Source organism: Myotis davidii, unplaced genomic scaffold (assembly GCF_000327345.1).
Source record: "Myotis davidii unplaced genomic scaffold, ASM32734v1 scaffold462, whole genome shotgun sequence".
NCBI classification, from domain to species: domain Eukaryota; kingdom Metazoa; phylum Chordata; class Mammalia; order Chiroptera; family Vespertilionidae; genus Myotis; species Myotis davidii.
Genome location: NW_006293237.1, coordinates 344,063 through 356,292, shown reverse-complemented (window position 1 = coordinate 356,292; position 12,230 = coordinate 344,063). Strand labels below are relative to the sequence as shown.

The 12,230-nt window shown below is 53.7% G+C and overlaps 2 protein-coding genes across 2 annotated transcripts in view; one reads left to right on the top strand and one right to left on the bottom strand.

The window, feature by feature from the left end:
• The window catches only part of AVPR2 (arginine vasopressin receptor 2), a 2,605-nt gene extending 2,043 nt beyond the window's left edge, over positions 1-562 (top strand). The window contains exon 4 of the mRNA XM_006766925.2: positions 97-562. Coding sequence (XP_006766988.1) covers positions 97-302 — 206 coding nt within the window. The 3' untranslated portion in view covers positions 303-562. The remainder of the gene's footprint in view (positions 1-96) is intronic.
• A 77-nt stretch (positions 563-639) lies between these two features.
• ARHGAP4 (Rho GTPase activating protein 4) overlaps positions 640-12,230 on the bottom strand; it is a 26,403-nt gene continuing 14,812 nt past the window's right edge. The window contains exons 10-24 of the mRNA XM_015566028.1: positions 8,818-8,919; positions 7,754-7,945; positions 7,578-7,662; positions 7,271-7,298; positions 6,915-7,017; positions 5,455-5,515; positions 5,302-5,379; positions 5,133-5,214; positions 4,924-5,100; positions 4,596-4,829; positions 4,428-4,501; positions 4,157-4,340; positions 3,315-3,404; positions 2,895-2,988; positions 640-1,530 (exon numbers count right to left, since the gene is read on the bottom strand). Coding sequence (XP_015421514.1) covers positions 1,291-1,530; positions 2,895-2,988; positions 3,315-3,404; positions 4,157-4,340; positions 4,428-4,501; positions 4,596-4,829; positions 4,924-5,100; positions 5,133-5,214; positions 5,302-5,379; positions 5,455-5,515; positions 6,915-7,017; positions 7,271-7,298; positions 7,578-7,662; positions 7,754-7,945; positions 8,818-8,919 — 1,824 coding nt within the window. The 3' untranslated portion in view covers positions 640-1,290. The remainder of the gene's footprint in view (positions 1,531-2,894; positions 2,989-3,314; positions 3,405-4,156; positions 4,341-4,427; positions 4,502-4,595; positions 4,830-4,923; positions 5,101-5,132; positions 5,215-5,301; positions 5,380-5,454; positions 5,516-6,914; positions 7,018-7,270; positions 7,299-7,577; positions 7,663-7,753; positions 7,946-8,817; positions 8,920-12,230) is intronic.

The window sequence follows — 12,230 nt, the reverse complement described above, 5'->3', positions numbered from 1 at the left end:
CATCCAGCCTTGGGCTCACGAGCCCCTAGTAGGCACATGGGGTCGCACCCCTGCCTGGGTACCTGCAGCCCCCAATCCTTCTCCTCCCCCACACAGGGCCTCCCTTCGTGCTGCTAATGCTGCTGGGCAGCCTCAACAGCTGTACCAACCCCTGGATCTATGCCTCCTTCAGCAGCAGCGTCTCCTCAGAGCTGCGCAGCCTGCTCTGCTGTGCTCGGAGGCGCGCCCCGCCCAGCCTGGGGCCCCAAGAGGAGTCCTGCACCACTGCCAGCTCCTTCCTGGCCAAGGACACTTCCTCCTGAGAAGCCAGGGGGCGCCTTCCTTCCAGAGGCCCCCCGGGTTCACTGGGAGAGGAGGGTGCGCTGGGAATTGGCTCTGGATTGTGAGGGGCCCAGGAGGTCAGCTCCTTGGCGCGGGGTACAGAGAGGGCAACAGCGTGGGAGATGGGGGTCCATGGAGCCCAGGAGGAGGGAAAGGGGGTGAGGCCAGGAGACCTTCCTTTCTTCCCCTCCCTAGTTCCTCTCTCACTCTCCCCCTAATAAAAGTGTCAGCTCATTTCCCACTGTGAGTCTCCTTGGGTCCGGCTGACAGTGGGTGTGAAGGTGGCATGGAAAGACGTCCTCAGACCCCCCCAGCCCCCTCCCCCGCAACACACACACGTCTGACTGTGGAGCTCACGATGCAGGTGACAGCCTTCAAATGTCCAAGCCCCCGGCCCACACAGCCCTGTGCCGAGCCCCCCGCCTCCCAACAGAAGCTGGTCCAGCCGCCCACCCTGCCGCCTTTGCTGAGCGCCCTGGCATCTGGCCTCAAGCAGTGAGGGTGACAGGGGGTTGGCCCTGTACCCACGTGCCCAGTCCCCCAAAACAAGAGACCTGGCTCACGTAGGGGAGTCAATGCTCAAGTCTTTATGAATGGCTGCCAGGCCTGCCAACCCCCACCAGTCTCGTGCCCTTGGTTGAAGCAGAGAAGGGCCTGGGCACTGGCAGGCGTGCTCATCTGAGCAAGGGCACCCACCACCCAACAGCCACTGATGAGCCCTCACAGGCAAGCTGGGGAGGGGCTGCCCCCAGCCTCCGCTGGCTGCCTCCCAAAGGGGCCTAAGCCAGGGCTGGGGCAGGCAGGGGCTCGGTTGGGCAGCTGTGTCCTTCTTTCCGCAAAGGGTCAAGAGCAGGTGCTCCGTGTTTGCTGGACAGGGCCAGGGAGAAGCAAAGGGCCTGGGGAGGGAGGAGGGTCTTGCTGGCAACCCGTTAAGGTAAGGGGGGGGTCTGCTGAGGAGCCAGTGGCACCTCAGTGTGGCTTGAGGGGTGAGTCCAGGCCCGGGGGTTGGGACGATGAGGATGAGGGTGAGGCCGGCGCCCCAGGGCTGCGGGAGAAGCCTTTGTTCTTGCCCAGGCGGCCACAGCCTAGAAGCTTCGGGCTGCGGGGCCCGGGGCTGGGAGAGTTGGTGGATGCTGGCCCCAGGCCCTGGCGGACGGTAGTCTTTCCCAAGAGCTCCTTAAACACGGAGTCCATGGTCTGTGCCACAGCCTGGCAGAGAGGTGAGAGGGAGGGCATCTGGTAGGAGTGTCCCTCACTGCCCTGCCACTCCCTCCACCCCCGGGTCAGTGTGTTGACAACACAGTGACCACAGGAGTGAGGCCCTCCTACCCCCTGCTGCCCAAGCCTCCACCGGAACCCCCCACTCCCAAACCAAAGTCATCTGCCAGCAACCTGTCCCTCCTCCCTTGCCCAGTTTTCCTCCTGCCACTTTTGGTGTGGCTGTCACCACCTCCTTTGGGACAGCAATCTTCAACCCAGCCTAGAGTGTGGGAGCCTCTGGCTGGGCCCTGACTGCCCCCTTCTCCTTCTCACACCCACTCTCTCCCAGCCTGAGATCTCCCAGCATGCAGGAGCTCCCAGATCAGCATCCATCTGCACCCCGCTGGGCCCCACCTACTGACGGCCTCCCCTGGAATCTCTCGGCTGCCCAGCCCCGCCCCCACCACCTGGTGGTCCAACTCAGCCCCCTGTCCCCCGGCTCTCAGCCTGGCCACTGGGCCACACCCGACACAGCCTACTCTCAAGTTCTCTCCTTGGGCCCAGTCTGATCTCAGGGCCAGTCTCAGCTGAGAGCAGTGAGCACCCATTGGGTGGGTGCGCTGGGTCCACTGGACAGATCAGGAAGCCAGGGCTCACCAGGGTGCACCCCTTGCCAGGGCCATGCCCAGCACCTTCTCTTGCCCCCTGAGAGAACCACTGTCCTGCCCAGCTCCATAGCCAGCCACCCCCTCCAACCTCTTTGCCATCTGTCCCTTTCGTCCTCCCTGGCCCACCAAGCTCCTGCCATGTCACCACCTGCCACCCAGCCTGGCTCTAGATTCCAGCCTTGAAGCCTGCCCGGTAGCCCCTCGCCCAAAACACTCGCCACTTCCCACTGAAGAACCAACCATATGAGAAATATGGAGAGGGTGGCCCGGCCGGCGTGGCTCAGTGGTTGAGCATCGGCCTATGAACCAGGAGGTCACGGTTCAATTCCCATTGAACATGCCTGGGTTGCAGGCTCGATCCCCAGTGGGGGGCATGCAGGAGGGAGCTGATCGATGATTCTCTCTCTTCATTAATGTTTCTCTCTCTCCCTCTCCTTTCCTCTCTGAAATCAATAAAAATATATTTTTTAAAAAGAACCATGAAGCCCAAATGCATGAGCCTCTGTGTCCCCTGTCCTTGCCCCTGGGCCCATTCTTCCCCTCGCTGGCCTGCCCCTCTCTGGGATGGGCTCAGCCAGCCTGTCTGAGGTCAGGAAGGACAGACTCAACCCTCAGGAGGGAAGACTTTGGTTCATAAGGGGAAGCAAGGCACCCTCCCCCCCAGAGAGATATCCCTCACCTGCCGCTCAGCCGTCCCCCACTCACCTTATCCATCTCCACATGTCGATCTGGGGAGGTTGGGACCAAGCAGTGTCGTCTGTGCCCAAAAGAGCCCCCGGATGGGGTACATAGTTCTGGCCTGCAGGGCACAGACAGTGAGCTGGGGGGGCCCTGGGAAGTCTGCACAACCTGCCAGTGACTCCTCCCATCCCAGGGTGTGGCCAAGAGAAAGACAGTGAGGCTGGCCCAGCGGGTCCATTCTGTCCTCCTGTGGCATCCCTCACCCAGACAACTCTCCCCCAACTGGGCTTCTCTCCAGGTGCCCAAAACCTGACCCCATCCCCCTCCAGCCGGCCCATTGCCTGCTGCCTGGGACAGGCTTGGCCCCAAAGCAGTGCTCAGGTGGGGGCGGGCAGTGAGGCCACCAGAAGGGTCTTCCCGAGGGGCCAAACTCCCCTTGCTCACCGCTGGGTGATCTCCACAGCCGGGAGGCCCTCCGCACTGCTCAGCAGCTCCCCAGCCTGCAGCTCCGGGCCCACAGCGTGCTTCTCTGCTCTGGGGTCAGAAAGATGGCCTGTTTAGGGTGCTGGGGGCCAGCAGGTTTTGTGACCTCAGTGGCAGCAAGAAGTGCTCAGAAGGGCACAAAGAAAGCCGACAGGCTGCCCAGCCGGCATGGCTCAGTGGTTGAGTACTGACCTATGAACCATGAGGTCACGGTTCGATTTCCAGTCAGGGCACATGCCCAGGTTGTGGGCTTGATCCCCAGTGTGGGGCATGCAGGAGGCAGCCGAGCAATAATTCTCTCTCATTATTGATGTTTCTATCTCTCTCTCCCTCTTCCTTCCGCCTTGATCCCCAGTAGGGGGCCTGCAGGAGGCAGCCAATGCATGTATTGATTTTTCCATCTCCCTCTTCCTCTTCCTTCCTCTCTGAAATCAATTTAAAAAAAATTTTTTTTTTTTAAAAAGCCTCTAGCCCTAACCGGTTTGGCTCAGTGGATAGAGCGTCAGCCTGCGGACTGAAAGGTCCCAGGTTCGATTCTGGTCAAGGGCATGTACCTTGGTTGTGGGCACATCCCCAGTGGGGGGTGTGCAGGAGGCAGCTGATTGATGTTTCTCTCTCATCGATGTTTCTAACTCTCTATCTCTCTCCCTTCCTCTCTGTAAAAAATCAATAAAACATATTTTTAAAAAGTTAAAAAAAAAATAAAAAAGCCTCCAGACTCTGAGACTTGGGGTAGGAAAGGGCCAGTACCTGGGGGAAGGGCAGCTGTGGACAGTCTCCGGACAGCATGGGCACTCACTTACCCCTCAGGCAGCGTGATGTACTTGTGCGGAATGAGCCCGCACGTGCCAGCATACTCGCCCCGCCACCAGTCGTCCGAGGCCCGCTCGTGCAGCCGCAGCACGTCCCCACGCTGGAAGGTCAGCTCCTTGGCCGTGCGGCCCGTGTAGGAGAAGCAGGCCACCGCCTCCACGACGCCCTCCAGGACTGGGGAGAAGAAGGGGTCTGAGTTGGGGGGTAGAGTGGGCACTCAGGGCAGGGCCAGCGTGGGGTCCTCCTTCCAGATACCCTCACCATCCTCCTGGGCTGGGGTCCCAGCTTCCAGCTCCGGCTCGTTCTCGCCTGCCAGTCCCTCCACCTGGGTGTCCCTGAGGCCCAGAGTAGAGCAAGGACGATGAGCATTTAGGGGGTTCCACTGGACCGCCCCCCGAACCCCATCCCCCAGCAACACAAAGAGCGTACCCCAGGCAGCTGGCAGAAGGCGGTGCCATGCACTTCTCATAGACAGGGCCCGGCAGCAGGGTGAGGGGTGGGAAAACCCGTGTGGGCTGCACAATGAGTGTCTGCACCAGCTGGTTCACCTGGCCCTGCAAGGCCACGGGGTCCTGCCCAGGGGGCACGGGCAGCAGCGTCGGCCCAAAGCACACGGCCAGGTTGTAAGGGTCCATCATGTTCTCATCGCTATACTGGGCCAGGCTGGGGGCACACGCGGGTCACAAGCAGGGAACTCCCTGCCCCGTGTCCCCTGCACCCCCTGGGTAGCCCCCCTGGCCCTCCGAGAAGCACTCACTGGCTGAGGAAGGTGAAGAGGTAGCGCAGCACCACCAGCACTGGGCCTGGCAGCTGTGTCAGAAGGCGGCTCACCAGCTCCACCCGCTCCTCCATGGCCTCCAGCTCTGTGATCGAGGCCACCACCCCGAGAGGAGAGAAGCCCGTGAGTGCGGCCACGGGCCACTGGGGACCGGCCCTGCCCACCCCGGCCTCGGGCCCTGGCCTCACCTGCAGAAGCCATAGAGCTTCAGGACCCCTGCCACCGAGTCCAGGTCGCAGGCTGAGCAGCCTTCCACCAGGGGGTCCTCCCCTGAGGACAACACAGGGTGCAGGAGGCTGAGCACAGCCGGTCTGGCCAGCCTCCCACCCCACCCCACCCCACGCTTCCTGTCCCCACCTCTCTCAAAAGCATCACGGATCTCTGAGATGCGCAGCTGGGCCCCCGACACCCGGAAGATGCCCTCGTGCTGCAGGCCTGTGGGAGAACAAAGGGCTGGTGGGCACCGAGGCCTCCCCCACCCCCCAGATGGGTGCCAGGTGCCAGGCTTACCGTTGAGGTTAATGAAGCGGACACAGCTCTCCACCACCAGGGGCACGGGCTGGCCTGAGCTCTGGGGACAGAGAGGGTGTTCACATCTCTCTGGACCCGGCACATCCCACCTTGTCCTCTCATTTTTTCTTGTTGTTGTTTTGTTGTTAATCCTCACCCAAGGATATTTTTCCATTGATTTTTTTCCCAGTTAAAGGTTCTTTTTAGTTTTGCAATCGCATTCCATACGAAAGCAATAAAAACTTAACAGTCTTAACAAGAAGTTTACAATGGAATGTTGGAACAGAAAATCTGTATACATTACCATTTACAACAATTTGACATGGTAAATTAACTGTGCAAAAAAAATGTTCTTTCTAAATCCCTTTGCTGCCGTAACTCTTGGAGTACTATTGGTAGAAGGCCTACCTGGCGCTATTTACAAATACCCAATTTAGAATGCATAACTTAAATAACCTATTACTTTAGTATCTATCTTTGACTAGTCTGTGCTCTGTGTGCGGCGGGTGGGGTCATTGATTTTTAGGGAGAGTGGGAGAGAGAAGGCAAGACAGAGAGAAACATCGATGTGAGAGAAACACATCAATTGGTTGCCTCCTGCACGTGCCCCAACCAGAGCCCGGGCCAGGGAGGAGCCTGCAACCAAGGTATGTGCCCTTGACTGAAATCAAACCTGGGACCCTTTGGTCCACAGGCCAATGCTCTATCCACTGAGCCAAATTGGCTAGGGCCAACTTGTCTTCTCTTAACAACGTATTATGGTTGCTGGCCACGAGGCCTGGCAAGCTGCATGCAAGATTGGCTCCCAGATGTCTGATGCCCCTGGTGCCATTTTGGGGAGAGCCTTACATTTTCCTTGCTAACTATTGCTGGCGCGTGAAAATGTAATCCAATTCTGTATGTTGACCTCTAATCAAGTAGCACTGAAAAACTTGAATTTGTTCGTTTAAATAGTCTGGCGACTCTATTTGGAATGTTTACATACATAATCACAGCATGAAAAATAATAGCCGCTGCCGGAGGCTTTCTGTGGATGCGTGTTACTGGCTAAGGGACGGTCCCCTCCACCAGGGGAGGCCCCGTAAAGGCCCACCCAGGAAGGTGGGCTGACAAGGGTGTGGCAACAAAGGACACTGGGGTCATAGGCAGCCAGGCCACAGAAGTGGCCCAGGGCCAGAGAGAGACCAGAATGCAGGCCTGCATTTATTTATTTTTACACATATTTTTATTGATTTCAAAGAGGAAGGGAGAGAGAGGCAGAAACATCAATAATGAGGGAGAATCACTGATCGGCTGCCTCCTGCACACCCCATACTAGGGATTGAGCCCACAACCCGGGCATGTGCCCTGACTGGGAATCGAACCGTGATCTCCTGGTTCATAGGTCAACACTCAACCACTGAGCAACACTGGCTGGGCAAGGGCCTGCATTTAGTTGGAGCGTGAGGCAAAGCAAGTACCTGGATAAACTTCTCCATGTCTCCCCCGAAGAGTTTATGATGATACTGGGAGCTGGGGCGGGGGTGGCGGCTCTTCTGGAATTTTCTCTGTGTGTACTGGGTGCTGTGATGAATGGGAGCTGGCTCTGAGGGTTTCGGGCATGGAGAATAGGATGCCCCACCCCCCAGCCCAACCAAGCACGGCCCTGGAGCGTGGGAGTTATTCCAGAACCCACTGGGCAAAGTGGGAAATTGAGGCCACAGAGGAATGAGCAGCAGAGCTGTGCCCCAAGGACAAGGGAGGTGGGGCCATCACAGCTTGACCCCTGCAGAACCCCAGCTCCTTGAAACCAACCAGCCCCTCATGAAGGACTCACCAAGGCGCCTCCTGCTCCTCCTTGTTACCTGGGGAACAGAAAGTATTGGTGTCTCTCTCGGGCCAGGAGGTCCTCAAGGCACTGCAGAGAGGAAGGTGTGGCCTGAAGGCCAAGGACAGTAGCAGGGCCAAGGGTGCAATAGAGGTCAGGAACCTGGCTGGATTATTTCCTTCACGTCAAGCAACCTCTCTGGGCAGAGAGGAGCATGGGTGGGTGGGGTTCCAAGGCAGGAGAGCCAAGGGCAGGTGCTGCTCCTGGCCCTGGGGGTGGCGTGAAAGAGACTAAGGGGGCCAGGAGTGGGGCCCACCTCGCTGAATGGCCTCTTGCAGTTTCTCGTGCTTGGCCTGCAGCTTGGCAAGGATGCTCCGCCCACTCAGGTACTCCTGGAGTTTCTGGGACGCCCCCAAAAGAACCTGTAGTTTTAGTCCCAGCTCTGGGCCCTCCCTGGACCCCACCCCTGCCCCCCAGCCCGGCTCTTCCCACCGTGATGTAGAAGGTCTCAGTTTCCTGCTGCTGGCCCCGCCTCCGGCCCGCCTGCCGAGCGCCTGGGTCCGAGCTGGTGGACTTGAGGGACTCAGTGGAGGGACAGGCCTGGAAGGAGTCTAGCATGTCCCCATCTTCCAATGCCACCACTTCTAGAAGGGCCTGCAGTGTGGCCTTCAGCGTCTTGTTCACCTGGGGAGGAGACAGGGCAGGAAGAAATGGGGGACAGGCAAGGGACAAGAATCCAACTCTGGCCCGGCCAGTGTGGCTCAGTGGTTGAGCGTCGACCTATGAACCAGGAGGTCATGGTTCAATTCCTGGTCAGGGCACATGCCTGGGTTGTGGGCTCGATCCCTAGTGTGGGGCGTGCAGGAGGCAGCCAATCAATGATTCTCACTCATCATTGATGTTTCTAACCCTCTCTCCCTCTCCCTTCTTCTCTCTGAAATCAATTTAAAAAATATATATGTATGTATTTTTTAATCCTCACCCGAGGATATTTTTCCACTGATTTTTAGAAAGAGTGGAAGAGAAAGGGAAAGGCAGAGAGAAACATCGATGTGAGAGGAAAATATCGATTGGTTGCCTCCTGCACGAGCTATGACCCAGGCCGGGGAGAAGCCTGCAACCAAGGTACATGCCCTTGACTGGACTCAAACCTGAGACACTTTGGTCCACAGGCCGATGCTCTATCCACTGAGCCAAACCAACTAGGGCTATAAAACATATTTTTTTTAGCCGAAACCGGTGTGGCTCAGTGGATGGAGCGTCAGCCTGCGGACTGAAGAATCCCGGGTTTGATTCCGGTCAAGGGCATGAACCTTGGGTGCGGGCACATCCCCAGTAGGAGATGTGCAGGAGGCGGCTGATCGATGTTTCTCTCTCATCGATGTTTCTAACTCTCTATCTCTCTCCCTTCCTCTCTGTAAAAAAAAAAATCAATAAAATATATTTTAAAAACAAACGTTTTTTTAAAAAGAATCCAGAAGAGGAAGGGAGGTTATGGCCATCTGGTTCTGTGTCTCCAAGTCCCTATCCCCCATGCCAGGCCGGGCCACTCATACCTCCTCTGTCTCTATGGTTTGTCGGTCCAGGCGGCTCTGGATATTCTGGGCTCTGGGCAGAATCTCGTCCCGCAGCTCCACCTCCACCTGGATCTCAGCCACCTGCAAAGGGCAGCGTCGGGGAACTGAGGCCGAGCCTGAAGACAGAGAGCTCAGACGTGGGAGTGGGGGCAGGGGCGGGCACTGAGGTCTGCGGGGCACGAGGGAACTGAGCACATTCCCCTGCCTCATGTACAGGACCAGCAGGCCTTGACGCTTTGTACATCTGCATCCGAACAATAGCAAGGGCGCCGCCCCAAGAGAAAGGAGCATGCCCAGACTTGCGCATGGATGCTCATGGCTGCACACTCATAACAGCCCAAAGGCAGCAGCAACCCCAGTGCCCAACAGCTGATGAATGGATCAGCAAGTGTGGCGCATTCACGCTAAATAGAATGTTATTCAGGCACGAAAATGAATGAAGTCCTGGCTGATCCCTGCTACAAGGTGAGTGAACCTTGAAGACATTCTATTGAGTGAAAGAAGCCAGACACAAAGGCCGTATATTCCCTGAGTCTATTTACATAAAATGTCCAGAAGAAGCAACTCCATAGAGACAGAAAGGAGATTAGTGGGTGCCAGGGGCTGGGTGAGGGGAATGCAGGGTTCAGTGTCTAATGGGAACAGAGTTTCAATTTGGGAAGATGAAGAAGTCCTGGAGGTAGATGGTGGTCGTGGTTCATGTGCTTAATGCCACTGAACCGTACACTTCAAAAATGGTATATCTTATGTATATTTTACCACAATGATAAAAAATAATCTCCACCAAAAAAAACTATTAGAAACAATAAACAAATACAGTCAAGTTGCAGGATACAGAATCAATATGCAAAAATCCATCGCCTTCCTATATACTAACAACAAAATTTCAGAAAAAGAAATGAAGAAAAAGAAAACAATTCCTGCCCTAGCCGGTTTGGCTCAGTGGATAGAGCGTTAGCCTGCGGACTGAAGGGTCCTGGGTTCGATTCTGGTCAAAGGCACATGCCTGGGTTGCAGGCTCATGCAGGGGGCAGCCAATCAATGGTTCTCTCTCACCATTGATGTTTTTATCTCTCTAGCCTTCTCCCTTCCTCTCTGAAATCAATAAATATATATTTAGGAAAAAAAACACAAAAAATAACCCCCCCAAAACAATTTATTTTGCAATTGCAACCAAAAGAATAAAATACCCAGGAAAAAAAAACTTAACAAAGAAGATGAAAGACCTATATACTGAAAATTACAAAGCTTTATTAAAAGAGATCGAAAAAGACATAACAAAATGGAAAAATATTCCATGCTCATGGATTGGAAGAATCAACATAGTTAAAATGGCTATATTACCCAAAGCAATACACAGATTTAATGCAATCCCCATCAAAATCCCAGTGTCATTTTTTTAAATATATTTTATTGATTTTTTTACAGAGAGGAAGTGAGAGATATAGAAAGTCAGAAACATCGATGAGAGAGAAGCATTGATCAGCTGCCTCCTGCACATCTCCCACCGGGGATGCGCCCGCAACCCAGGTACATGCCCTTGGCCGGAATTGAACCTGGGACCTTTCAGTCCACAAGCCGATGCTCTATCCACTGAGCCAAACTGGTTTCGGCCCAATGTCATTTTTTAAAGAAATAGAATGAGAAAGCATCAGATGTGTATGGAACAACGAAGGACCCAGAATAGCCAAAGCAATCCTGAGAAAAAAGAACAAAGCTAGAGATATCACGCTACCTGTCTTCAAATTATACTACACAAAAATCAATAAAATATATTTTAAAAAATATGTATTTTTTTAAAACCACATGTATATGGACATAATTTTCAACAAAGGAGCCAGAAACACAATGGTGCTAGAAGACACACAGATCAATGGAACAGGATAGAGAGCCAAGCTATAAAACCACGTGTATGCCCTACTGGCATGGCTCAATGGTTGAGCATCAACCTAAGAACCCAGAGGTAACAGTTTGATTCCCCATCAGGGCCCATGCCTGGGTTGTGGGTGTGATCCCCAGTGGGGGGCATGCAGGCAGCCGATCAATGATTCTCTCTCATCATTGGTGTTTCTGTCTCCCTCTCCCTTCCTCTCTGAAATCAATAAAAAATATGTATTTTTGCCATGACCAGTTTGGCTCAGTGGATAGAGCATCGGCCTGTGGACTGAAAGGTCCCAGGTTCAATTCCGGCCAAGGGCATGTACCTTGGTTGCAGGCACATCCCCAGTAGGACGTGTGCAAGAGGCAGCTGATCGATGTTTCTCTCTCATCAATGTTTCTAACTCTCTATCCCTCTCTCTTCCTCTCTGTGAAAAATCAATAAAATATATTTTAAAAAATATGTATTTTTTTAAAACCACATGTATATGGACATAATTTTCAACAAAGGAGCCAGAAACACAATGGTGCTAGAAAAACTGGAAAGTCACAAGCAAATGAATGAAACTGGATTACAGTTTATCCCCATGGTCAAAAATTAATTCAAAATGGACCAAAGACCTAAATATAATATCTGAAACAATGTTACATAAAAGAAAATATAGATACCAAACTTATGAATCTTGGTCGTAGAGAACATTTTATGAACTTGACTCCAAGGGAAGTAAAGGCAAAAATAAATGAATGGGCCGAAACCGGCTTGGTCAGTGGATAGAGCGTCAGCCTGCGGATTGAGGGGTCCTGGGTTCGATTCCGGTCAGGGGCGTGTGCCTTGGTTGCGGGCACATCCCCAGTGGGAGATGTGCCGGAGGCAGCTGATCAATGTTTCTCTGTCATCGATGTTTCTAACTCTCTATCTCTCTCCCTTCCTCTCTGTAAAAAATCAATAAAATATATTAAAAAATAAAAATAAAGGAATGGGATTATATCAAACTGAAAAGCTTCTGCACAGCAAGAAAAACAGGCAACAAAACAAAGAGGCAGCCAACAAGATGGGAGATGATATTTGTAAACAGTAGCTCCAACAAAGGTTTAGTTTCCAAAATATATAAAGGACTCATTAAACTCAACACCAAATAAACTCAATCAAAAAGCGGGCAGAAGACCTGAAAATAGACCTCTCCCAAGAAAACATACAAACAGCCAATAGATATATGAAAGATGTTCAAAACTACAGTGAGCTACCACCTCCCACCTGTTAAAGTGGCCATTACCAACAAGACAAGCAATGACAGGTGTTGGAGAGGCTGTGGAAAAAAGGGAACCCTCATCCACTGCTGGTGGGAAGGTAGACTGGTGCAACCACTATGGAAAGCAGTTTGGTGATTCCTCAAACAATTAAGAATAGAGCTACCATATGACCCAGCAATCCCTCTCCTGGGGCTAGACCTGAAAAACTTGAAATCATGTATTCACAAAGCTATGTGTACCCCTATGTTCATTGCAGCATTATT